Raw genomic sequence first — 25,979 nt, 5'->3', positions numbered from 1 at the left:
CACAATGCAACGCGGTGATGATTCCTTGTCGATGCGACCTCATAATAGTCAGCATCGTAAAAGACTATTGTGAACCGACGGACAATGGATTCTCAGGTGTTAATGTTATCGATGACATTGGTCATTCGGTTCTGAAAGGAATTGTTACATTGTGATTTACCGACGCGTGAGATCAATGCATGCATGAAGCATTAATTATTATGCAAATCATTGTTCTTCCAAACAAAGTTATCAGACTATTCCATATGGTGTTGATGAAACTTTGCAGATTTGTAGAACAATTAAAATATTCTGTAATCTATTTTTTGTATTTTTTTTATATATAGATACTCAAATTCAAGGAATGAAATTGTCCTCTGAAAAATTAACAGCCCCAGGATATCTCGAAAGCCATTAAAACATACAGTGGAGTGTGTAACGAACAAATGTTATCAGAATGCTACAATGAAGCACAGTGTTTTACGAGTTTTTACTCAAAAACGAAGGTATAATTAGCAGACAATAATAATCATCACCAGGTGCTAACGATAAAAGAGTTGAACATAGGAATCAGAGTTAATTATTTTGTTAATTAATTAGACCTGAATAACGAAACTCTGTGCGTCACATTATATTTACATTTTACAGAACAAAAAGAGAAAATCATTTTATTCACCGTACGTTTATTTTCATTGTTCTACTTGTAATTGGTTTTTCAGTACCCTCCAGCTAATTAATTCTACACCAGACTAATTGGACATTTCTCAATCACTTTTCGCTGTTTTTAGGAACTTTTGTTCGGGATCAAAAGCTGTTGGGAGGAAATGTGTTCGGCAATCAGAACGTCACTAACGCGCCAACGTTCGAGATGAACGTCCCTCGAAACGTGACCACAGCAGTGGGTCAGACTGCTTTTCTTCATTGCAGAGTACATCAGCTGGGTGATAAAGAGGTAAGTGGATTTATCTATTAGACGTGAAATTCGTCTAAGAGGGGGAAGTAATAAAAAAAGATGCCTCTGATACTTAGCGAATTCCTTGGAGGATAATAATTTTCAATTATCTTTTATAATCATAGTATTGTTAAGCGTAAGATATAGCGACACGGATTAATCTAATAATAATTAACTAACTTTTTATTATTATTACTTTAAACAAAGATTTCCTTATACTATAAAAATTCAGACTATTAAGTTTAGTTTTTAAGATCAATATTTTCCCCTATTTTTCGTGTTGAAATTTTCAAATTCAGCGAACGCGAATTTTCGAAAAATGAAATTTTATTTCGCACATCTTACTCGTGTTATGCAGTGGAAATAATATTTCGTCACGATAATAGATGTTTGACTGAGAGTTAAAATCGCCCATAAATCGCACGTCGAAATGATTGCCGAGCGGAATTAAACAGAAATCAGGATTTCCCGAACATCTAACACGTAAAGTCTACAATAAATGTCACAGTTTTGTAAACATCAGATTGCTCGACCGTGTACCGAGCCTGACAAATGTTCAGCATAACGGCGACTGCATATATTTATATATTAATCGACTTACTGTTGATACAAATTAATGATACACGCGCAAATACCTCAGCCGTTCGACCGAAATGCAGGTTGCATTAATAGCGGGGATTTCGATTCTGTAATCGGATTGTCGCGAATTTTCCTGACGCTCATTAATATGGGTCAGGTTAACCAAAATATCAGCATATCAGAATGGAAAGGAACAGCATTTAGAAATAGTTTCTCAATGAAATTTTATAAAAAGCGAAGCGATCGTGTACATTGGAAATAGGTATAAAAATACTGCAAAGATAAAATGTTGCCAAGAAAATGCGCTGAAATTACATGAACGAACTACCAACGTTTAATTCCGTACAAAATTACTCTTTCCTCGCGAATAACACAGTATTCCATTAAACGAAAAGTCAAATACAAACACAGCCCCCGAAACGTCCATTTAACTTTCAACCGTTTTAATAAAAGAAGAATGTGAAAATTAGAGAGGCATCAAGGTTTCCCTTAGCTGTGAAGCGTTGTAAAAATTAAGGAAATACGATTACAGAATGCAAGCTGGGGTTTAAAGGGAGATATAATGTCGTTAGTTGCAGAGGAAAGTCGCTCGACAGATATTTCCTAATTTCATTTCACCTAGCTCGAGGAATGCTACCCATCTCTGGTTACTGTTGAGAAATTCAACTTAATCGGGTTGCGTAGAATGGAATGGCTGTTGTAAAAATAACAAGCGGTCATTTGCGGTCGCACGAGGAAATCAGAGATCCCTCCTTTTTACGCTTTCGCGGCGAAAAAATTTCAAGTTTTCGAGCTTTCCAACCGCGGTAACAAGCAGAGTATCATTTCATCCCTTCTAATTAGGTCACAGCTTGTCGATGAATGCCCCTTTCCTTTTAAATCCATTGACGTTCACCGAATGAGGCAATTAGAAGACCCTTGGAACGGACGAAAAAGACCGCTGGAATAACACCGATCGATTTTATCTTTAAATTTAGGAAACCCTCCAGCGATCCAGCTTTTCATCAAATAAACCAAACTACTTCCACGGATATTCAAACTATTTTGCATATTAAAAACGAATTAATAAAAATATTTTGCGAAAAAATTAAAGGTTCCAAAACTTTTTTGTTCCAATAACCTCTGTAAGTACCTGTATAAACGTGAAAATAAAAAATTTCAAATATTTTAGAATTTTCATCAAAATTGATAATATAATATATTAATTAATATACTTCAGTTCTGCAATTTCATTTAATTTCATTATTAACTAATATACTCGCCTTATTGGTTTACAACTGAAGCTGTTTTATTGCAGCAAGTGTTTCCTAGATTGAATCTTCGGCAACGATCAAAGCGGTTTACGCGAGTTTAATTCAGCTTCGGTAATGAGTTAAACAACGGCGAGTTTCCAAACGAATTTTTATCGCGTATTCAAAGCAAAATGAACCATTCGCTTTGAGACGAGTTCTTCGAGCACCGATCTTATTACTATTAACCCCTTTTTCTGCCTAGGGTATCTTCTGGCTATCAAAGAGAACGTGAAAAATCGTTTTTCTATTAAACTCGCTCCCGTTTCGTTTCCTTGCTTAATGAAAACACCCACCCACTCCTCACTCCTTTCTACTTATTATTCGGAATAATTATCAGGGTAATTTCTGACGGAGATTGTAAAGCTACTTTTGTAATAAATTTTCAAATTTCCACGTTATTTTCAATTCTGACGTTAATGAACACTTGCTACTAATTAAAGAAATAATTAGATAATATTTTGATCGCATTTGCAAATTTTCTTATTAAAAAAAAAAGAAGATTATAATTTCAACTTCTTCGCCATGCTTAATCGTACGATACCATTTATCTCACGTAAGCCTGTACACGTGTATACATTCTTATAAGATTAAACTACCCTCCCGGAACTATAGTTATGGACACTGAACTAGAGGAAACTGGAAACTTATTTGTACAGGGTAGTACACTTGAAATCCTTCTCCTAAACCTACGCTATTGATCATAACTTTGAAATTACCATGTTAAACATCGCTTTATTCTACATTTTCCAATATTCCAAGCAGTACCGTTTATGAGTCTACGAAGAAAGTAGTAAAGAAATTTTAACGTAACCGAAGAAAACATTCTAAGTACAAAAAAGAATTTTTATGTAGGTACAGTACCGAGTATTTTATCCCAGGAAAAATAGTTCTGCCTCGGATTTCTGGTTCTCCCCATAGGCTGAGGTCGAAAAATGGACCCCATATACAGCGTGTTCGGCTAGGGATGGACATCCTTCGATGGGGTGGCAGCTGAAGTAATTGTGAATAACTTCCTCCTTCACCAAACTGCTCGTTAAGGCTTAGTTTTTCAATTATTAATAACAAAACATCAACCGATCAGAGGACGCATGCTCAGCGGCGAGAGTGTTGGCTACGAGAACCGTGCTCGACCGTGGCCGCGAACAAACTACTCAGCAGTGCGTCGAATCGTAGCCGACACTCCTAAGCCTGCGCACTAATTGGTTAATACGCGCTCTGATTGGTTAGAGTTTTTCATTAATAATTCCGAAATTAAACCTTACCGAACATTTTGATAAAAGAAAAAGTTGTTCAGAATCATTCCAGCTATCTCAAAAGATGTCCACCGTTTCTAAATAATGAAGGGAATATTTGAATAATATGTACTTTGCTATTTCCACTTCCCAGTTGTGTACTAAATTTTATATCATTTAATAACTAAAAATTGTATTATTTTATTCTAAGTTACTTTGAATATTAATATCGTCAAAATGGAAAATTTGAGAGATCCTCATTCCCCTATATCGTCATTTCACCTAGGTAAGTTTACTTTCCTCAGTTCTATACAGTACGAGTAAGTGTATCACGAGTAAATCTCGTGATAATGCGAAATAAATAAAGTCAATTAGGTTGTACAGGAAGGTATATCGTTGCACGCAATGTCGGTCGCTGATTCTTCTCTGGTAACGAGGTTAATCACGCACGACGGCCTGTCTGACGCTGTTTGGAATGTTCCGGAATTTCGACATAGTGTGTTTACTCCGGCATATTATGTCGGTGGTTTAGTCCTAGCCAGAATCGAAACATTAACTATGTTTGCACGCGCCACGCCACCGACTTCTCTCTGGCTTACGCGGCTTATGTACGATGCCCATCCGTAAAATAGGACAAAGCATTTGCATTGCTAATCTCCTGCATGACGTTGCGTTCGTTGACCCGAAACGAAATTCCACCGTGAAAACACGTTTATTCGTTTCATTCGGGCCCCAGTAAACTTGCTCTTTGCTGTTCGATCCTTTGGCCGAGTTCAATACCGACCTTTATCACCCTACCAGCAGTCCTGTTTCGAAATTCACCAAGTACCAGTAATCCTTGAACAACAGGATACTTATAGGAGGTGCCGGAAGTGGGTACAGTATTAAGTGATGTAGTAAATAGTGAAAACAGACAGTCTGATATGATTTTAAATTGCAGGATATAAATGGTATTTTGGTATTATTTCGACAGAATGGGACACAAGCAAAATATTGTAATGGTATGTGCTATCACTGTCTACGGATTAGAGAAACTCGAAAATTCTCTAATCTGATTAAGAATAGATAAAAATAAACAAATATTTTCGAATAAATTTATTTTCATTCAATATAATTATCTCAATATTTAATTAATTAATTAATAATTAATCGTTCAATGATTGGAATAATAATAATGACAACAATAATTAAATGCAAAGTTGGTTTTCGATGTCTTCGTCTCTGTGTCTCACTCTTCCGAAATAATACTGGTATTTTAATAGAAAGGAAAAGACGAATCTTTCACGTGGTTTATGAATCCCCCATGAATACACCTTTGAAACAAATTATCAATTCTAATGAATAAACGAAATTCTACCGTAGAAACGAAAGATGAAGTTATTTCTTAATTTAATGTCGCAAACAAGCGCCAATGTTAAGTTGCTAAATTTATTAAGCGATGCATAAAATAAATCTTCCAATATCGTACTCCACCATACGTCTCTTCAAACAGGGTTATTCAGATTTTATGAAAACAACCGACTATCTGCTGTCGAATATTAAATATAGATGAATGAGAAAATACAAATTGTTTGTTCAGAAACAAAGGGATATTTGTAAATATGCTGGGAAACAAGTATGAAACATGTATCATACTTTTGATTTATTTTGTATTTTGTTAACAGAATTTGTTTCCATTAATCGTGGCGGAATGTTAAATAACTTTCGGATAATAATTTAATGAAGCTGCTTTTTCCATAAACAGATAATAACAATTCTCCGAGTTTGCACTGGTTTGAAAGCACAGAGGCCGTACAAAAACAGAAGTTCACCGAGCGAGACACGAACACAGATGAACACACGCACGCACAATTTGTTTTGGAAACAAATGATAGCTGTAAATAGTTTCCCATCTCCTCTGATGATCACGGTCGACGCAACTCGGTCATGTTCCTGGTCAATTTTCGGTAACAAATTATTCGAGTTCGCGGCAGCTTGTTAACGTCAATAACACGGCGCACATTTATCGGTGTCGTTAAATTAAAATGTGCTTATTTAAATCGGTCGTTCGCCGGGCCACCGCAGACAAATCACGTTGAATTTCGAATCGGTTGAAACTGGAAGCGAAACGCGACACGCTGAACGTTTAATGCACCCTAAGAATAATTATCACGCCCGATTACGAGCTACCACCAAATATTTTTCCCATAAAACGAAACGGAAAAAGGATGCATAAAAAAAAAGACATGATTTTGGTTAAAATTAATAGAGAATACTGGTTGATAATAATACAAAATATCAGAGCAAAATGCCTAATTGGTTATAGAAAATTAACATCAGAATATTAAAGAAGAAGGTTGAAACGTTTTATCGAAAAAATTCCATCAGCCACGTTTGAATCCGTCAAATTAATTGAATATTTCGTATCCCCTACCAATCAAGAGTAATCTGAATTCGATCGCGCATCACGACAAGACTATGCCTGGTGAATAAATTAAATCTGGATATGGAAAGGTCCCCGACAGAGCCGTTGTATTTAATCCGAACAATTGCTTTCCCGACGGGAAAGCTAGCATTTTCCTCGACGTCTGGCAGTTTTTTTCAATTTCGTGTTTCCTACCCCCTTTTCCCTCCGTTTCTTTTTTCCCCTCTGCTGTATTTATTCGTCTCGCACCCTTTTTATGGCGCAGCGATTGGACGGGCAAAACGAACCGATAAAATTGCAAAATAATTTCAAACGGTTACCGGAGTTCGATTGTTTTTTCCATTCTGCTCGTTAAGATCGCGACTTTACATTACACGCTTCCAGTGGATATTCGTGGGGCGTTAATTAAGTTTCTTCGCGGTTAATTTACTGTTGTTACGGATTTAATCAATCGCGAAGGAAATTTTAGAATACAATGGTGAATATTGATATCATGTTTGCTATTAGAAAAAAGGGAGATTGATAAAAATTGAATAAATTATTTTATAATTACACCAGTACATAGAAAATTAGTCTAAATATTTTTTAATGTTTCACCAGTAATTATATTCCTTGCACAAATAATTAATTTTTTTCTGTTAACGTGATGGAATAATTCATTTCCACAAGATAAATCCATGAAAATCGTTCTCGTATCACGAGATTTTTCTGAAAAATTGCACGACCCGACGAGTTTTTTTCGCGTAGAAAGCAAACACAAGTAAAACGTGTTTCGTGATTATTCGGCCACGCTGTGCGAAAAATTCCCGCAAAATGACAGGGATAAAGTCATGGAAAGAGTCACTCGCAAACAACGAGACTAACGAATAACCAGAAAACGTGTATTAATAAAATTGTCACCACTAGTGACCCATTCAGTCAAACACAGATCCTCGTAAGTTCAACAAAACATTTCATACGAATTTTCATTCCGATAAAAATATCGCTGTTTCAAAACATTTCAACTACCGAATCCAAAAAGACTCAACAAACTCCAGTTACCCTTTGACGAGGGTGTAACGGTGTCTGTTGGATCCACTGGTGGACAGAATTTTGGCAAGCTCCGAATTCGCTCGGGGTACCGACAAAAACTAATTTCTGTCTGTCCCTGTAGAAGTTTATGACACTTTAGTCTCCCATTGGACCGAAAAAGAAGGCAGGACATTGTCTACCTCTGCCAGATAGTCTAAAGGTCTCTTTGACGGAAAAATACAAACGGAAAACGTAGATTTTGTCAACGGAAGCTAACAGGATATGTCAACAGGGATCTTTTTTGGCGATGACATTGCGGTAGAATATTTCTGTCGCGGTATGGACTCGAAAAAGTACGGATAATTCCGGTATCGAGAGAAGTGTAAATGGACGTCCATTTCGATAGACGACGAAGTAGATAGAATTTCAGAACAATTTACTAATAATATTTTCTCTGGAACAACTGTAAAATGTTTTAAAATTTTAACCTTCTGATCATTTATTTCATAATAGAAGGAATTGTTGATTTTATAAAAATTTCCTGAAAGATGAAATTTAAATTTAAACGCAACCAAACCAAAAATGTGATCAGTGAAAATCATAGAAAATATAAATTTTACGAAAGGAAATTAAGAGTACCAACTATTGAAACGCTTATTCCTCGCTACGATGGAGAAACACGCGTCAGGAAGGATCACGTGCTTGTCATTGTTGACCAACGAAATGACATCCGCGTCGTTTATCGTACAATAAGAAATACATGTCTAGTGTAACAAGGTCTCCCGTGGCGAGCAATAATCGCGACAAACCCGAGGCTGAACACAAGAATAATTCATCGCTAGAGTAACGAGCCCAGCTGCCGCATTGCTGATACGTTTCTCGCGTCTCTCCGCTCTTCTATTTCCACGCAGCCAGCACGTTGGGGTTGCATGCACATCCAGGTGTGCCGAGATGTATGTGGGTCAGGTTAACAATGCATAAAAGGGAGACGAGAGGGTTTCGTGCCCTCGCGCAACTAAAGACGCCCGTTTTTTTAAATATTGCCACCGGATGCGGCGACCCCGAATTTTCTTGGACGACCAGTGTACACCTTCGTGTAACCTTCCAATCTTTCTTATTTTTTCCAACGATTACCTTGATTCTTGGAAAAATTTATAAATTCAGAAATTGTAAAAATTATAATTTCATTTGGGTAGAAATGGTGCCCTAGATGGACAGGTGAAATTAAATATGGTGACCATTTGCTAATTAAGTTAATGAAATAAAGGACTTTCTACTTGGAAGAGTTCTTCTGAAATAATAGAATTAAAAAGTTGAACCCAACAGCAAGATGAATTGTAAGTAAAAATGAATGTATTAAGAGGTATTAAAACAACGTTCAATAAAAATAGAACAACATTTAATTATACAATATTGCTCATAATACTACAAAATTCTGACTCAATTCAATTAGATTATTAATTAACAAGATTGGGACAAAACCGTGCTCTAACAAACCACGAAATTCGATTAATAAATTATTCGATGGAATCGTATCTTACGGTACGATTACCATGTTACCTTTGTTTTATTTAATTTATAATTAAACTCGTTCTATACCTCTTTGTATGCCGTACAAATATTTGGTTCTTAACAATAATTCTCGAACTATGAAAACACGGTGTGCAACAATACCTACAGAAGAATAATTTTGCAATTTCAACCCTTGAAAACCCCCCATTGACGATAGAGTAAAGGGAGGTAAGCTCAGTTCCGGTGAAAAGGATTTATTTCACCCACAATAACTAAGGTACAATCAAGTGATTGTATTGTAATTCAATAGATTCAAAACTCTCGACCCTTTTGAATGTGAAATTAATGAAAATATAATATTTACGTAAGCCGATTTTCCGGTAAAATGCGGCATTTCATTTTCATCCCCGAAGCTACACGAACGAGTCGGGTATGTCGAAGACATAGGAAGGAAATCAATGCCTTTACAATAAAATATTAATCGTTCGCGTTCGTACAATGAAAGAACGATAATTATATGTCGATTTCGAATCGAAACAAAAGGAAAACAATTAAACTTGTGACTTTGCGAACGTTTCTCGTTCGCAAACGTTCGTTTCGTTTTATGAAGGGTCGAAAATTAATTCCCATGGGTATCGTAATCAAAATTTCATAATGAATCACGCGAAATTATCATATTCAATAATGTGATGGCTATGATTCACGTTACTTGTATTTTCCCTCATAGACCAACAGAAAATTTGTTATTTATAAATATCTTAATACTTAAATATCGCGTAAGAAGCATCCAGATAAAATTTTATCAAGCCAGAAGGGTTAATTTGTCTCGTGTGTCTTCGAAACAAAATTCTGCTTACATGCAACCTCTAGAAATCCAAGAAGAAACGAACGCGAATCGTTTTGCTTCTTCGGAATATATATCACCGGAAACAAACAAGAGAGAAGTAGAGAGCATAGGACATCGTTTTGGCTGGATTCTTCGATCGTCGTGGACTATTTTTCGAGACTGCGGGGTCCCTTGTTAAAACTTATTTTTGCATTTTATTGCGGACCGTCTGTGTCGAATTCGTCGGTTCAGATTCCTGGGGAATACGGGATTTTCGAAAAGTTCGGACGCAACGCGAATAAATTAGAGGGTGGGATTTGCAGGCAACCCTTATCCCGGGACGATCGAGTGTGGATGCAACGAATGGCTCCGGTTTAAAAAAGAGACCACCATTCGATGCACATGGGAAGAAAGTCCTCCGGTAACGTCAGATTCGAAGGAAATTCATTTTCGTCAGATTCCTCTTGATGAAATTCAAGTAGAACGAAAACTTCTGAACGCTGATTATCCTTCGCTATTACTGAGAACTTTATTTCAGCATGATTGAAAGAGACCAGAATTATTAAACCTCGGAGTTTCCATGTTGTGATGCCTCAAGGTAGATCAAAATAGAAATATCCTTTGAACATACAGTTAATGTTTTTGAACGTTACAAGAGTGAAACACAGTTTGCGAAACAAACATTTGGTTTGATACAAAAAGCTGGAACGTACAAACAGATAAACATTTCCACGAAAATGTGTCCACGCCTGTTTGTATTAAAAACATACGTTTTCCATATGTGATAGAAACTAAACAAGTCGATGGCATTTAATAAAACGTACAAAACGATTATTGACATATCTGTTGATAAAGGCATCGTCAACTTTTTTATTCTCATAAAGATTTTAACTGTATCCGAAATCGAAGCTATTCAATGTCAGGGATGCGAACGGGGTTAACGTGATCCTATCGGATAAACTCGTCCCCAGGAAAGGCTGATCGTCCTTAATTGTCCCGTCGACAATCGATGTGTCTCGTTCCACGATCGAACAAAGAGGCGAACGAACCTCGTTTTCTTGCTTCCCTCGATCCCGTTTAAACTCCCCTGTTGCGATTCAACTTTCTCTAATTTGATCATTCCCAAGATACTGTCGTTTTGTCGTGAAAAACGGCGTGAATCGGATAACTTTCCCGCAAACAGATTCCCGGCTTGCCACAGAGAAAACTGTCCGGGAACGAAGTTATTCTATCCTCGTGAAGCGATGAAACCATGGCAGTCGGTCTGATGCACTTTCAACCCTGAGAAACAGGAACTTCAAAGAAGAAAATTTGTATAAGTTCCTCGAAAGGATTTCTTCGTAGTCGTTTTGAATCGATTTCTCCATCCTCCCAATTGTTATTCATAGAAAGACCGAGTCTAACGCTTTCTAACCCTCGATTCCTTCTTCATCTTCCAAATTATAATTATTCGAATGAAATCGCAAGATAATCAACGCGATAACCAACACTCTGAATCATCTACTTCCCTGTTTGTCAAGCAACTACTCTAACATATCGTACATAATTCGCGTTGAAACGAGTCGATGGTGCCAAAGGAGAAGTCGTAAATATATTAGAGAGAAGTGCAATTAGCAAACGACGCGTGCACGACAAGATGAATGCATGTTCCTTGGCAATCTAACACCGCAATCGTACGTCAGCTACAATGAATACATCGTTCGTTGGACCGAGGACGAAATCCTTCTCACTTGACCGTATAAACTGGTGACAATGGTTGGAATCAAAATTATGGATCGTTGATCGATATGCAATTGTGACAGCTAGTTAATCACCAACTATCGTCGTGCTGATTTAACTGTAACGATTCGTCTCTCCGCTTAGATTAACAACTAATACTTTCTGAATCGAAAGATTACCTTTCACGTACGTAAAAAGGATCAACTACACAGAAATCTCCTTTCTGATCTTTAAAAAAAATGGTTTAAAGAGCTTTGTACCTTTGAGCACGGTATTTAATAAAAGCTTTCGCGAGATCGACGAATTTTCATTGAAGGCACGAAGAGCTGCGGCACAGCCTTTTATAATACGATTGTGTAAATGACAGTGAATAGTACCGGGTGAAAATTATACGGCTCTTTGTTAATATCTCACAGCGAGGTTAATACCTTTTGTTCCGATCATTTTTACGTACCGAATAAAATTACATAGGTAAATGAAATAACGCAAATGTTGTACCGGATCGATACCGTATCTCTGTGCTGTTATCAGATTCGTTCGCGTCGCATGATATCTCTATTTTTTTATATTCCCACGATTCATAAATAGGAAGAATAATCCTCTTGCGGATAATCGAGGCGTTCATCTACGGACATTAAAGTTAATCGATATTCCAGGCAGTCAGAAAGGTACAATAAATAAGGATATTTCCTGTAAAAGCTAATCTACACGAGACGATTGTGCCTCTAATTTAAAATGGGGTTAAATATTAATTATCCTTTTATCTAGAGATAGAATGTTACGATAGTCGTCCTTTTGGGAAATGAATAATATGTGAATATGTAACTTTTGAGTAATAAAATTTCGAGTTAGAAATATATTATTTTTTATATATTTTTAGATGAATATCTAAATATTTTTTTCTAAAAAAAATTTGGAAAATGATAAATCGTATGAAACACTCTCCGACTAATTTGAGCGATCGTGCACTGATTCGAATAAATGAATTTTCGGTCGTTCGATGGAAAACACCATAAACTTGCAACCGTCTCTATGTAGCATTAGTTACGAGGAAAGACATAAAAAATAGTTTCGATGGAATACGATATATAAGTGTAGAAACCGCGTTTCGAACCTTGAACGTGTTACCAATGAGATTTCCTGCCGAGATTTCCGTCGGTCATGCGGAAACGTGCTCAGCTGTGCTATACAAAGATTAATGACTTTCCAGAGTGTAGCGTGTCATAAATTATATATATATATATATACAATCCTTTTTTTTTCATTCGACACTGATCACAGACGTGCAAATACACGGTGACCAGAAACCTTTTTGCCGCCACTGAAAAATACGGACGAATCAATATCGTTCCCTTCGGATTTTTACCTACAGCTTTCTGATATTAATCTAACTGGCTCGAATTCGAAGAAAAATGTTGCCCGGATACCGGAAGTGGCCGCCACATTTTTCGATCGATCCTCGCGATTTCTGTGCACTGCGAACGCGGCTATTTCAAGTTTGACTTTCTATTGAAATTTCATTCCACTGGAATTGCTTCAAAAACATTTATTTTTTCGATTTTACGATGAAATTGAATTAGAACAGGAGTAAATTTTTATTTTAATATCGATGAGTCCAAAATTCAACCGTGAAAGGTTTGTAATTTGTAAAATTGGAACTCATAAATAATTAGGGAAATGGACTGCTACTATTTTATTTAATTTAATATAACGATAATCCAACTTATTACATTTATGTTAAAAAGTGAGCTACGTGGTATTTCGTTTTACAGACTGTTTGAAATGCAAATGAAAGTAACGTTGATCAGTATTCAGAATTTAATTGTGCAATTTCATAACGTATTAAAATACCAATGAAAGCTTGTGCTTATACGCTTTTTAAAATGAAAATTTCATGCACGTTCGTGTTTTAATGGTACAACGATCGTTAATTATTATACTGCCGTGTATGTATGAGATTATCGTCGAATTTTATTATTCCACAAAGTTCTTCAAAATTAAAATAAAATCACATACGATTTTTAATCTAATAATATTGTTGGGATAATAAAATACTTGAGTATTTACTAGCGATCAGATTAAACAGTTATTATAAAATAACCTTAAGTATAATTTTGAGATCAGACTACATACTCTGTATAATATGAAATTTTCGTTTTAATTAAAAGTTCATCGTTTCAGGTTAAGTAAAGATTGATCTGTTGATGAAATGCCTTCGTTAAAACTGATTCAATAATTAAAGCGGCATTAATTTGATGAGGCAAAATGACGGGTATCGAAACAATCGCATATTTACGTTTTCATAAATTGACACGATATGATTTTAAATTCGCAAACATACACTCCGGAAAATCTCTGAAATATTTTCATTTTATTACGGTTCCTGGAAAAACCAATAATAAGAATAGTCAAATGAAAATTGATTACTGCAGCTCAAACTGTTAATTCTTTCTAAATAACAATTTTGCCAAAAAGGCAGGATTCGAATGAAACTAAAAAGGAAACATTCATGAATGGAATGCCAATGAAAGGCCTTGTAATATTGATAGAGGGAATCAGGTATAAGCTGTGACGGGACAAAGCGCGAAATAAAATACAAGTCGAGAACAGCGAGCAAACATTACAAAGAGTTAAAAGACGTGTTGCATTTTTACGGACCGAATAACTGCTTCTGTCAACTGTACAAAAACTTTTGTACAACGCTTGAAACGCTATCGATTGGTGGTCGATAACGCAAAGGTAAACGTGATTTCACGCTGAACGAAATCGTATGGAGTTTCCTAGTTTGTTGAAACCAGTTTATTTACACATTCACGACTTCCTAACGAAAGTTAGCGTGAATTTTTCCGGTCTGATCGAGTGTTCAAAAGCAACCGTACAAGATTTTTAAAAAACCACCGGAAGAATCTCAAAAATTGAAGCTACCTTACTGAAGTATCAAACAAGATATAAAAAAAATGTATTTCTAGCAAGAGAAAATTTTATTCCTTTTCGTTATTAGTGTACTTAAGAAACTCGTGTAACTTGACGAGATTTTCTTAAATCAACAAGCAGAGAATGGAGATTAATTGAAATTAAATACTTCATCAATTACCGACCCGAAGAGTTAAGTAAATGAACCTTTGGGTACATCTTTGTTATTGAACTTCACGAGTGGCAATTAAAAGACAACGAGACAGGGGTCGATCAGAAAGGCGGGTAATAAAAGCACAGCGGGTTCCTAATGAGCCCGGGACAAATAATCGGTTCGCAGAGCGGACATATCAGAGCGTGTTGTCAGACCTATCGAATGAACGATCGAACAACTAGACTTGGCACGTTTGCGTGCACGCAATGTAGCAAACATCGGATCAAAGCTATTGCTACCGTTAGGGGATGCTTCGGGTCTCTCTATCTACTCGTCGTTGCTTCATCCTGCCAAAACGTGTGTATCCAACAGCAGGCCGGCCAATTGCGTTACACGCTGCGAAAGCTATCGTTGCAAACGCTCAAAGTCGTCTTTACGTTCTGTTACGTGACTCGGACACCGTCGATAACGGGATATCCAGGAATTCGCTAGCAATCCGGAAGCCATTTCCATGTACTAACTACCGTGATTGCCTGGAACGCCTCTGTATAAAGACGTTCAGTGAAGATCGATTGTCTGGATTCCGTCGTGCTATTAGAATCTCTGTAGAGGCACCCTGTTCCCTTTCTCATTGCGCCGATAATCGATTAACGTAACACTCGTGTGCATATCCGATCGTTCGACGGGAAAAAATAGATTATTGGGTAATAAAACAAGCCATGAATTCAGGGGAAAATCGACGTTTCAGATATGAGAATTTGAAGGATGAATTTTGCATATTTTATTCTGTACCTGAATGTACAAAAGGATACAGACAAACGGCATAATATCGTAAATTTATAGGAAAGCCAGTATTTAAAAAAATAAAATAATTTTCTGTGGAATTTTGGTGTTAAAAAGCAATTACCATCAAAATTCATATGATTCAATAATTTGAATTAATTAAAAATATTGTAACAGCCTGTAATATTATTGCCATGTACCTTTGATAAAGGAATAAACGAAATAGCAATAATAATCCGTACAAAAGATTTTCATTTATTCTATAATAATACAAAAACAATTAGTATCTAGACTGAACGACAAATTAAAATCTGAACCATACAAGACTTATTCCTTAATAAAATGAGGACATGAAGTTTACGAGTATAATGAAACATCGAGTATGTTCGGAAGAGAAGAACCGCAATTAAAAAGAAACTTTGCCAGTACCTTCGTCAACAAATCTAAAGCACCACTTGAAGTGGGTTGTAACTGTCTTTACCATCTTCTACACGACGGGTCTTAATAAACTCTCAGAAGCGAGGTTCATAGGTTTCCTGCTGCAGTAACTTTTTATGTTCGCATGTTAGTTTCTTTGAAAGCAATGAAAGTTTCTTCGTCGTCAAACGTAGTCTAGGAAAGTTGAAACCATAAGGCTAGATGTAACGAATCCGCGCGTTTGTATTCTGAAAATCGAACCGAGATTTCCCAGGAAACGTAACGCTTCTTTAACCTTCGCAGAGTCAAAGCTATTAGCGTAAGTTTCGTCGAAGGAAACGGAAATTGAGGAAATTATTGCGGGTCGATAATGAGTGGGCGAGGAGTCGAACGACCATACGATAGGGGAGAAGATTAACCATTGATATGAACGAACTGTTTGACTGTAACAAGTTTGAACAACTGCAACGAAAGAGTGATATCTGCTTCGACAGTAATGAGTTTAGTGCAGAAGTTTCCAAGTCGTCGTCGTTCATTTCCGTCTTGCTTCAAGTCGAACTTTTTGACCTCCATTTCTATCGAGGATACTTACGGATAGCGATTGAAACGTCGCGGATAAACTTTCGATGCGTAAACTTGTTTATTCCTTTTGATTGTTTGCCATTTAAAATTCTATTTCGTGGAGAATACAGAGTTCACGAAAAATTGATAATCCTCTAAATTACTCTTAGAATATATAGATATTCATGAATTTATTAAATTTGTAACATACAAAAAGTTTTCGTCTTCCCATAAATAATGTATTACAAATTTCCTTTATGTCTGACCAATGCTAGTTCATTCTACTTATTCCACTGATCTTATCCCTTCCCTACGTTAAATACTTCTAAATGAAATTTTATTTTGCAAAATTCTTGTTATTCGAGATGAAATAAATATTCTTTTCTACATGTCTAATTAAAAAATAATGACAAAAGAAACCTCTAATCATAGTACAAAAATCAGATACGTCAACGTGAATCCCGTTGAAAGTTCGCCAGAATCTCCAATAAACGTCCAACGAGAAGAAATCAAATTTTATGAACCCGGAGAAAATCAGTCGAACAGAAGTGTCGCTGACAATGGAGCGAGAAAGTTGGTCGACAACTCCCTGGCAAGAATTAATCATCGCAGTTACTATCGATATCTCTGCTCGATATCTGTCGTCGTCGCGAAAGCCTTCAGAAAAGGAACGTCCGATCGGTTGATCCAAAATCCTTCGGCTGTGAGAGGCGACCAAACTTCCAGCAAGAAAGTTCGATTTATCGCGCTAATTGAAAGCCGAGTCTTAATTTAACTTGACCAACAGTTTCGACGGATATCCGGCGGACCTTTGTCCGCCAAGATCGAGAGCTTTCTTCGAGAGGATGGATCAAGCAGAGCAGGACACCGGATGGAAACATAACATAAAGCTACGTTCACATTGCTATAGTAACTTCTAACATTTTACAATTTAATTATTCGGGATAATTTTTGCAAAATAGTATCAGGATATAATATTTAAAAAATTAACGATTTGGAAAATATTATTTAATTTTTACATGAAATATCCTAGGTTAATTATTGTCCCAGTGACAATTTACTATAGCAGTATGAACGTGATGTAACAGTTCCATCGAAAGGGTAGAGTATCGGGTTCTACGAACGGTCCAATAGGAACAGTCGCCGGAAGCTCGTGTAACACAGCAAATTGTGCTCAGCTGGCCGCAAGGATTTCCCTTCGAGCTGCAGGCTTTATCGCGTGCTCGCAGCGAGCCAATTCCGGAAGAACGTGAATACCGGTTCATCCCGCTTTCGGTTCCTCGATAATTTCGACGGTGCACAGCTTTGACGGTGACGACAATTTGCGGGGCTCCGGTTAACTAGATTGTTGCATTTCGTAAAATTTGCTGCCACGATAAACGATACAGAACGCTCGTTCGGGGACCAGGAATACTGTCTAACGCGCACGAGACTTGCAGGGTGTTACGAGTTTACAAGGAAACTTTAGTACGATGTAATTAGTATCAATTATTGAACTTCTCAGACAATATTGTTTAGATACGTAAAGTTATAGAGTATATGCAACATTTTGCTGCAGCCACAAACTAATTTTTTTCTAACGCTAGCCCACTTTTCCTTATAATGAAAAATACTATCCACCCTGAGGAGATGAAAGTCCTCATTTTATAGAATATCTTGGAAATGATTTGTCAAAGAAGAATTTCTTGAATTTGAAATGGTGATATTATTCAAATTCAGCAAATAAGACATTGTTATATAATTTTACAGAAATTCTTATCGGGTTAATATTCAATAGGATCGCCTTTAGCGACGTTGATAAGACTTCCTGAAATGACTGCGATAATTCTTGACTGAGACGAGAATTCCGTTCTTGAATCCTCAGCTTTGAAGATCAACCACAGCATTTAATCCAAGGAATACATCTTCTAAGGAGTTTTATCGTACAGGGACAGGTATGCTTACAGAAGAAGTTAAATGTTGCTCGAGCCACTCATTACCGTACGAAACTTTTGTATTTCGATTGGTACAGCGCTTATCGAATGCCATAGAAACTGGGAAACTTCGCAAAATGTTCATAAATATTCAGTAACAGAGGTAATCCGGTACGATACCATTATATCGAAGTGGGTCGTTCCCTTACGCAGGTAATATTTGAAGGTAAATAAATTTTCCTAATGGATTTTAAAGTTCCAGCTGAAAGTGTATAATAAATGCCTGATTCAGTTATGAAACAACATTGTACAATATACAATGGTAATTTTCATTTGAAGAAATGTTATGAAACTTTGGAAATATAATAATGAAAGGGTGTCAGAGCCAAAAATAATTATAATTATTTATGGTATGATATTTTCACTTGCTACTCTGGAAAATTAATGTAATTTATCTTTACATTTTTCTCTTATAATTTAATGTGTTGAAATATCAGAACAACTTTTACAAAAATTCAAAGAAATATTACAAGAATAAATCCTCCAAGAATAAAACCAAACGGCAGAATATAATTTAAGATGAGTTAACAGATATCTCCTACACGGTCATTAAACTCCGAACGATTCGGCGAATATAAAAATTCCGAAAGTTTTGTAATTTATGAGAGAAGTATCGTGCCCACAACCCTCCTTCCACTAGTACAATAATATTTGAGAACATGAAAGCTATCATTTTCATGTTCTCGAAAATCAATTCACCAAAAATTGTCATCAATTATTCCTGTTCAGTTTACCAGTTCTTTAGGTTCTTGTAAAAATTTATAAAAACAGTTGAGCTGTTTTTTTTTGCAATTAGAATGTAACCTCGAGTTCGTGCTTGGTTGATGATAATAATTATTCGAATGCTAAGGCAAAACCTTGGTGCATCGTTCACGAGACGGTCCTAGGACAAAGTTATCGTCACCAACACAAACATACTTGCCATTATGACGCGATGAGTCGACGATAATCGTTATCGTCGAAGTTAAGCGTTCCGCATTTAGATCAAGTCGAGAAAGGACGACGTTCAATCGGTCGCGTTCGAGTTAATGGAGGCATCCCCTTCAACTACAAATTATACGACTTAATCGAGCAAGCAAAAGAAATTATTTATTTTATACGTAAAACAAAAAAACAAGTAAAATAATCAAGGGGTGCGTTCGTTTAAATTATTTTCGAAAAAAATAATAACTAAAAAAAATTTTGTACAAATCAAAAATTAAAAATTGTTCACTTTTAGCTATTTTTCATTAAGAATATTAATGAAACGTTCATGTACTATTTATTTTTATGAAACTTCAAGTTTTAAATTGATGTACCATAAGTGCCATCTGGTAATAATTTTATGCTATGAAATTTTCCTTCTTGGAAAATCTTTTTAGACTAACTTGCAGACTACCTACAGTGCCCTAATTTTCCATTGTTTGAACATTTAATGTTTTTGACGTACCCACAGAAAATGGAGCATATGCAAATGATTAAAAACGAGGCAATTTAAATGTGCAACCAAGCCATCCAGAGACCAAAAATGTACTCTCGTTTTGCGTTACTTTTACCGACCTCTAATTAACAAAAAGTGTCTGAACGCCTCGAGCAAAGGGGTTTCTCTTCGAATTTACTTTCGCATAGCTTTCGGAAGCTTCTTCCTTTCTTTTTATTCCAAAGGGTAACCAACACCGGTAAAAAGGAAAATATTTCTTATCTCATATTGGCTAAAAAATGTCTCGTTACATACAATTCTAATTTCCAGCAAAGGCGAGCGTAACGAAAAATATTTGTTTCTTTCTATCTCTGCAAAGAAGCACAGAATCCTCTCAACCCTTCAATCTATTCAAATAAACGTCCAAATGAAAAAATATTGACCACTTGTATTCTGATATTCTGAAGCTACACACGCTTTCACACTCACGAAAATCCGCTATAACTGACATCGGAAAAAAAAAAGGATCGTTGAGGGAATTTCGAGGATCAACGAGTCGTACCTGGACAGTCCAGAGACTTTGTGTCGTTCGCGAAGCGACGATCGAAATTTTCGGACGGCTTAATCGAATGAACGGGACGTTTCCCGCAGTACAGCAATCAGCAATCCGATTTTCACGGCATTTGTCGGCTGCAGCGTTCGCAGGAGCAATTTTCCGCGGCGCAAAACCAGCTCCTCGTGGAAAGTAAAAGAGAGAAAGGGAATACAGAAACGAACTGAGTCCGCATGGTCACGTTTTACGGTCACGGGCCATGGTAATTGTTTTTTTATTGACCGTCGAATCTCTCGCCAAGTCGACTACTGGCATGTCGCCCCATATAAAAGCCAACGAAATCGACTGACTGACTGACCCATCGACCAACCACCTCGTTTCATCGACACCTAACTCGTGTTACGTTAATTTCGTTGATTTTCAATTAAATGTTAAAACCTGCCCCCTTTGGCATTTCTACTTTTATGTTCTATCGTTTAGAAACGCGTCGTTCCTTTTGTAGTTTGTGTAAAACAGAGTGGACGATGTTTGTTTCGGAGGATTCTGTTATTGCGATACTGATATGAGAATATTTGACGGACGACAAAGGATGTTTCATGAAAAAGCACACGATGGAATAAAAAATTGCAGAGAATTTCTGTATGAAATCATTTTGAACTCCTTGATTTATTAAAGGATTTGAAAATAGAAAGAAAAAAAAATGTTGAGTACGTGGAATTGTTCGAAAATATTTTTCATCCTTAATCTCAGAACACGTTTTTCACATTAAATTTTTTAAGAGAATAATAATAATTCAAAAGGAGGTCAGAATAACATACAATATAAAGCATGCACTGATGAATATGACACAAAATATAGTGCTATTATTTACAATACATTAAAAATATTTGTGTTTTATAAATATTAAATTAAATGAAAATTTATGGTTTAAGTATAAAAATGAGGAACACTGTTTTTATAGATTTGATCAGTGAAAAGAGTGTACCCAGGGTGAGAAAATATATCATCGTCTATATATAGAGATTACAGGGCACGTAGTGACCGTAATTATCCCGACTAAGCAAATATCTCACCCGGTGTTTCTCTATAGACTAACATAAAAATGAACGGGGAAAAACTTACCGATGACCTGATTCCGCTGGACACTCGTATCAGCTTTTATCCTCTCTCAGGTGTTTATTTGCATAGCTTCGTTAAAGTTTTATTCGTTCGATGTCAGTCCGTGTCTGGTTTTATTACGCCAGGAATTTTTCATTGAACGGGACTCTCCAACACGCTGGAACAAAAAAGATTGATTAAATACAAAGGTTGACGAGGTAATACCTACTGAAGTTGGTGATCGTTAATTCACAGTTTATAAAGTATCGCTAATCACATCCCTTTAGAGAAAAAAGCAAACGATGTTTGAACATTTTTATCTTGATGTAATTATTAAATACCGAAGGGAAGAAAAAAATAATTTCGTTCACAAAATCCTTTAATTCCTTAATAATTTCAATTATTTTATACTCGACTGCACGTTTCTATTTCTACTTAATTAATCTGAGTCTATAGTAACGATACAATTTAATCTAAAGGTATAAAAATAAATACTAAGCAAATCAATAAATATTCATGATTATGATAGTCTATTAGGGGTAGCTAAACATACGCGGTAACCTCATATTAAATATTAAGTCTGAATTTAGGAAATTTTTCCAATATCCAATTACCCGTTCGATCGTATTAATTTCGTTACGATTACGTGTAACTTTCCACGAAATAGCACAGAGAGACGTTAACGGCCGGTAATGTGTAATTTCGTTAATGAATGCCAATCAGTCGGGTGACGATGGCTAAACGAATCGATCAAATCGATAATGAATTTCCAACCGGCTCGGCGGCTGGGTAATTAAAAAAATCAGCCTTATGTAATGTAGGTCGCGGCTCGGATAACCGGATAACCGATCGATCCATTGATTTTCTATTTTTTCCCTGTACCGTGGCTCATCGAGCTGCACTGTTGACGAGTGTTTGGCTTAATCGAGATGAAGCGAAGGTATCGATGGATCGGCAGGGTAAATAAATCGTTGCTCATCGCACGCATCGTTGAAACGGATCGGTTTGGCTACCTTCCAGCAACAGTTGACGTGGACGACATTGATCTTCATTCAGATTAGAGCAAAGGTTTCGATGGAGATCTCTATTCAACACTCCATCCACTATCGGGAACAAGTATTGCTATGGCTAGTCTAGATCTACACTTCCGTTGATAAATCATAAGACACTTGTGCACTAGTTGTAGCTTTATTATTACTACAGGATTAGGTGAATATTAACATATTCACAGTTGGAGACAAAAATACAGTTTCCACTTTTATTTATGAAAAACGTAATAAGCGTGTTCTATATTCCTAGCCTTTGTAATAATAATTTTGTGCAAAATCTGTGAAGAGAAATAATACTAATATCTTGCAACGTTAAGTCTCCTCTGTTCTTAGTATTGAAAGCCGCGATTGCGAGAAATTAAAAGGTGTCCCAGTTTCGTTGGAAATCCAGCTCCGTGTAGCACGGGTTTTCCATTTAACGTTTAAACAGCAACGAGGACGAGCAGTTTCACGCGAGAAGATTCGTTAGGTAGACGCCGGTTTATTGACAATTTGAACAGAAATTTCGGCTGGTAGGAAGCGACAGCAAACTGTGTGTACGTGATACTCGCGAGTAATGAGAAGAGCGAGCCAGAGACAAGATTAGAACGATATCTCGGCAACTTAATCCCGTGAGCCACAATTTCCCCTTTAAGCTCGCCACTCTTCATCGGATAAAGTTCACGTAATTAACGGGCGGACGACACAGGGAAAAGAGGTCCTCAAGCTCGTACGGACGCGCCATTTTTAGTTCGCCCGTAGCGGAGAATAGCGGAGAATGGTTATTGTACAATAACCCCGATACTAATTACTTGATATCATTTAATTGTGAATATCATTTAGGAGGTTAGACCACCCTGACCAATTAAAAAGATGAAGCAGAATGACCATTGTCATTCTATGATTAAAAAAGACTGCTTTACTTAGATTTATTGTTGAATTTCCCTAAAATCACAATCAACCCTCTGCGAACTTTATTTTTAATTGCAGCTATGACGCTATTAACGTTAGAATTGTTGTTGTCTGAGAGATATGGATCCTGTGTATAATATATCGGGAATATTTCATTTTATTAGTCAACCATGAAACACTGCAGTTATCCTCATATTAAGCGCAATAAAGCTATAACAGTGAATCATGTAATTAAGCTTCGAAGATGCATGGCGCGTTCACGTTCTATTAGGCGATAAAGAAAAAGCGGCAACACATGTAATAAATTAATATTAAAATCAATACGAATCGAGAAAAATGGAAAATATGAAAATATAGCTGATAGAATATTTTTAATTTCATTTTTATTTTTCTGATTTTCAAACATGCTAAAATTCGAAGCAAATATGAAGAAATCTAACAAATTCCTTATAGAATGCAATCGTACAAGTTGCACGTTGATCAATGCATCTAGGTCGAAGAGAATGGAAAAACAGTCTTCAGAGATTCGAATCGATCGTCTACGAAAGGAGCGATGACTTAGTTCTAGCTAAAGCTGACCGTTCGACAGAATCCCGGATGTCTGAGCCCGGAAACCACGCGGGGACCTTTCGAGAGGAAAACGTGACGATCGTGGCGCTATGTTTTTTGGCAAGTCGCCAGACATTCTTACGGATCTTGTACGATCGCGTACCACCGACCCAGAACATCCTTCTATGAAGATGAAGAGCCTCTTCAGGTGCTCTCTGAACGATATCTTGCTCCATCTTTTTCAGTCTTTCTTCATCGATTCAATCCTCTTCTATTCGTCTGCATGCTCACTTAATCGTCTTGTCGGATGCTTTGCTGGTATTTCCACGCGTTCTCGTTTGTTATGTTAATCTTTTGACGATGAATCGATTCCAAGAAGCCGAAGAGAAAGTCTCGAAGAAGATAGAAAGACTCTTCTCTTAAATGCAAGTGTAAGATGCTTTTCTTCGCTGAGAAGATAAACGAGAAACTATGAAGAGGGTAATCAACTGACTGCGAATGTTTATGTATTTATGTTACACGGAGAAGTGGAATTAACTATTTAAAAGGTACGAAACTGTAAAAGTTGTGGAACATTCTAAGTGACTTTCTACAGAGTTATTAACAATTCTTTATTCTAGTTTCTAATTTCCAATCAATATCTTCGTCTTGATCTTTTGCGTATAGATTAATTAAATAGAATTATATTAATTCCAGTATGAATAAAATTGTCACTGAATTAAATCCACTAGCATCCATTGAACGTTAGACATATATCTCTGTTATCCTATTTAATCGTTAATCGCTTCGTTCTACTAATCACCCATTCGCTAAAGTACATTTACATCTTTCCATTAATCGAACCATCTATCTGTTCATCATTCTCAGACTGCTCGGTTTTGGTCCGAGATTTCCTCTTCTCCGGCAGAAGATATTAGTCTGCTGGATTCGGGAGTAGGATTCACCGATGGCAATCCCGACGGAGGATCTGTGGCGATGACATTTTGCATTTCTGAATTCACGAAACAACGTCGAACAATAATTACCATCGCACGACCTATTTGTTCTCACGGCTAGGTTGCTTCAACTGTGCTGGCAGCTTGCTTGAAATACTCGCACAGGGTGTTCACATTCGAATTCACGTTGGATACGTGCAAGATAGTTCGAATAACGTGGACTAAATGGATTAACGTCCACGGATTCGGAAACGGGATCCTGTTCTATATTGTCTTAAGATTTAGCATCACTCCAATATTATTTGCTGTTGTTTGTGAATTATGCATTGTGCGCTGATAGAAAATAGTTTGGATCGTCTAAATAATTTAGCTGAATTTTTTCGATGAAAAATGAGAGATAATTTTTCAGAATAAAATGTATTAAATTAGATGTCTGCTTATTGGTACATTCAGGATCAAAGAATCGGGGTAATCTTTAATTGAAAGAAAAGACAGTATTTCTACCGAAACTTTTGGCACGCTCAAACTTGGACATTTAAACGCGTATTGGGATTTCATAACAACAGTTATCCCCGTATTCCTGGCCATTTAAGTTCTCAGCTAGCAGGAAACGGCGCATTGGGAAACATTCCTCCAGAGAATGTAATCTACTCTGGATTCCCTTCAATGCAAGGATGGTACCGAGATTCCACTGTACCTACCAATTTCTTATTCTCCCTTTTTCATTTTTCTTTACTTATTCTTCCCTGATAACTTTACGACTCTCGCGAGTACTTTAAGATGAAGAAACTAAAGTAATTGTAGGGCAAAAATTCGTAAAACGTCCAAAGACGTGGAACCAAAATGCCACTTACATTGCAGAAACGAGATACTGCAGGCATGACAAGAATAGTTATGAGAAATTGAAATATATATGAGTTAGGAATGTAATTAGGAAAAAATTGTATTCTTTTTAATAAAGAATCAATTAATTATGTGAATTTATGCAGAGAAATAAAATTGTTGATACAGTATTTTAAAGTAATATAGAACAAGGAAGTTCCATAAATAACATGGTAATTTGAGTAATAAAACATACAGAAAAAAAAGTAATCGAGTTACCTTTACAAAAAAAAAGAGAAAAGAAAGATGATAAGTGTAAATATTTGCACTTTCACCCAAGTACACTTTATCGTTTATTAATAGTGAAGAATGCTTA

General features: G+C 36.4%; 1 protein-coding gene across 1 annotated transcript in view; it reads left to right on the top strand.

Annotated features, from left to right (window-relative positions):
• LOC114871252 (zwei Ig domain protein zig-8) overlaps positions 1 to 25,979 on the top strand; it is a 219,763-nt gene that overhangs the window by 56,256 nt on the left and 137,528 nt on the right. The window contains exon 2 of the mRNA XM_029176926.2: positions 768 to 931. Within this exon, the coding sequence (XP_029032759.1) occupies positions 768 to 931 (164 nt within the window). The remainder of the gene's footprint in view (positions 1 to 767; positions 932 to 25,979) is intronic.

This window comes from Osmia bicornis, chromosome 10, assembly GCF_907164935.1.
Source record: "Osmia bicornis bicornis chromosome 10, iOsmBic2.1, whole genome shotgun sequence".
Lineage (NCBI taxonomy): Eukaryota > Metazoa > Arthropoda > Insecta > Hymenoptera > Megachilidae > Osmia > Osmia bicornis.
This window is presented reverse-complemented; position numbering and strand designations above follow the sequence as displayed.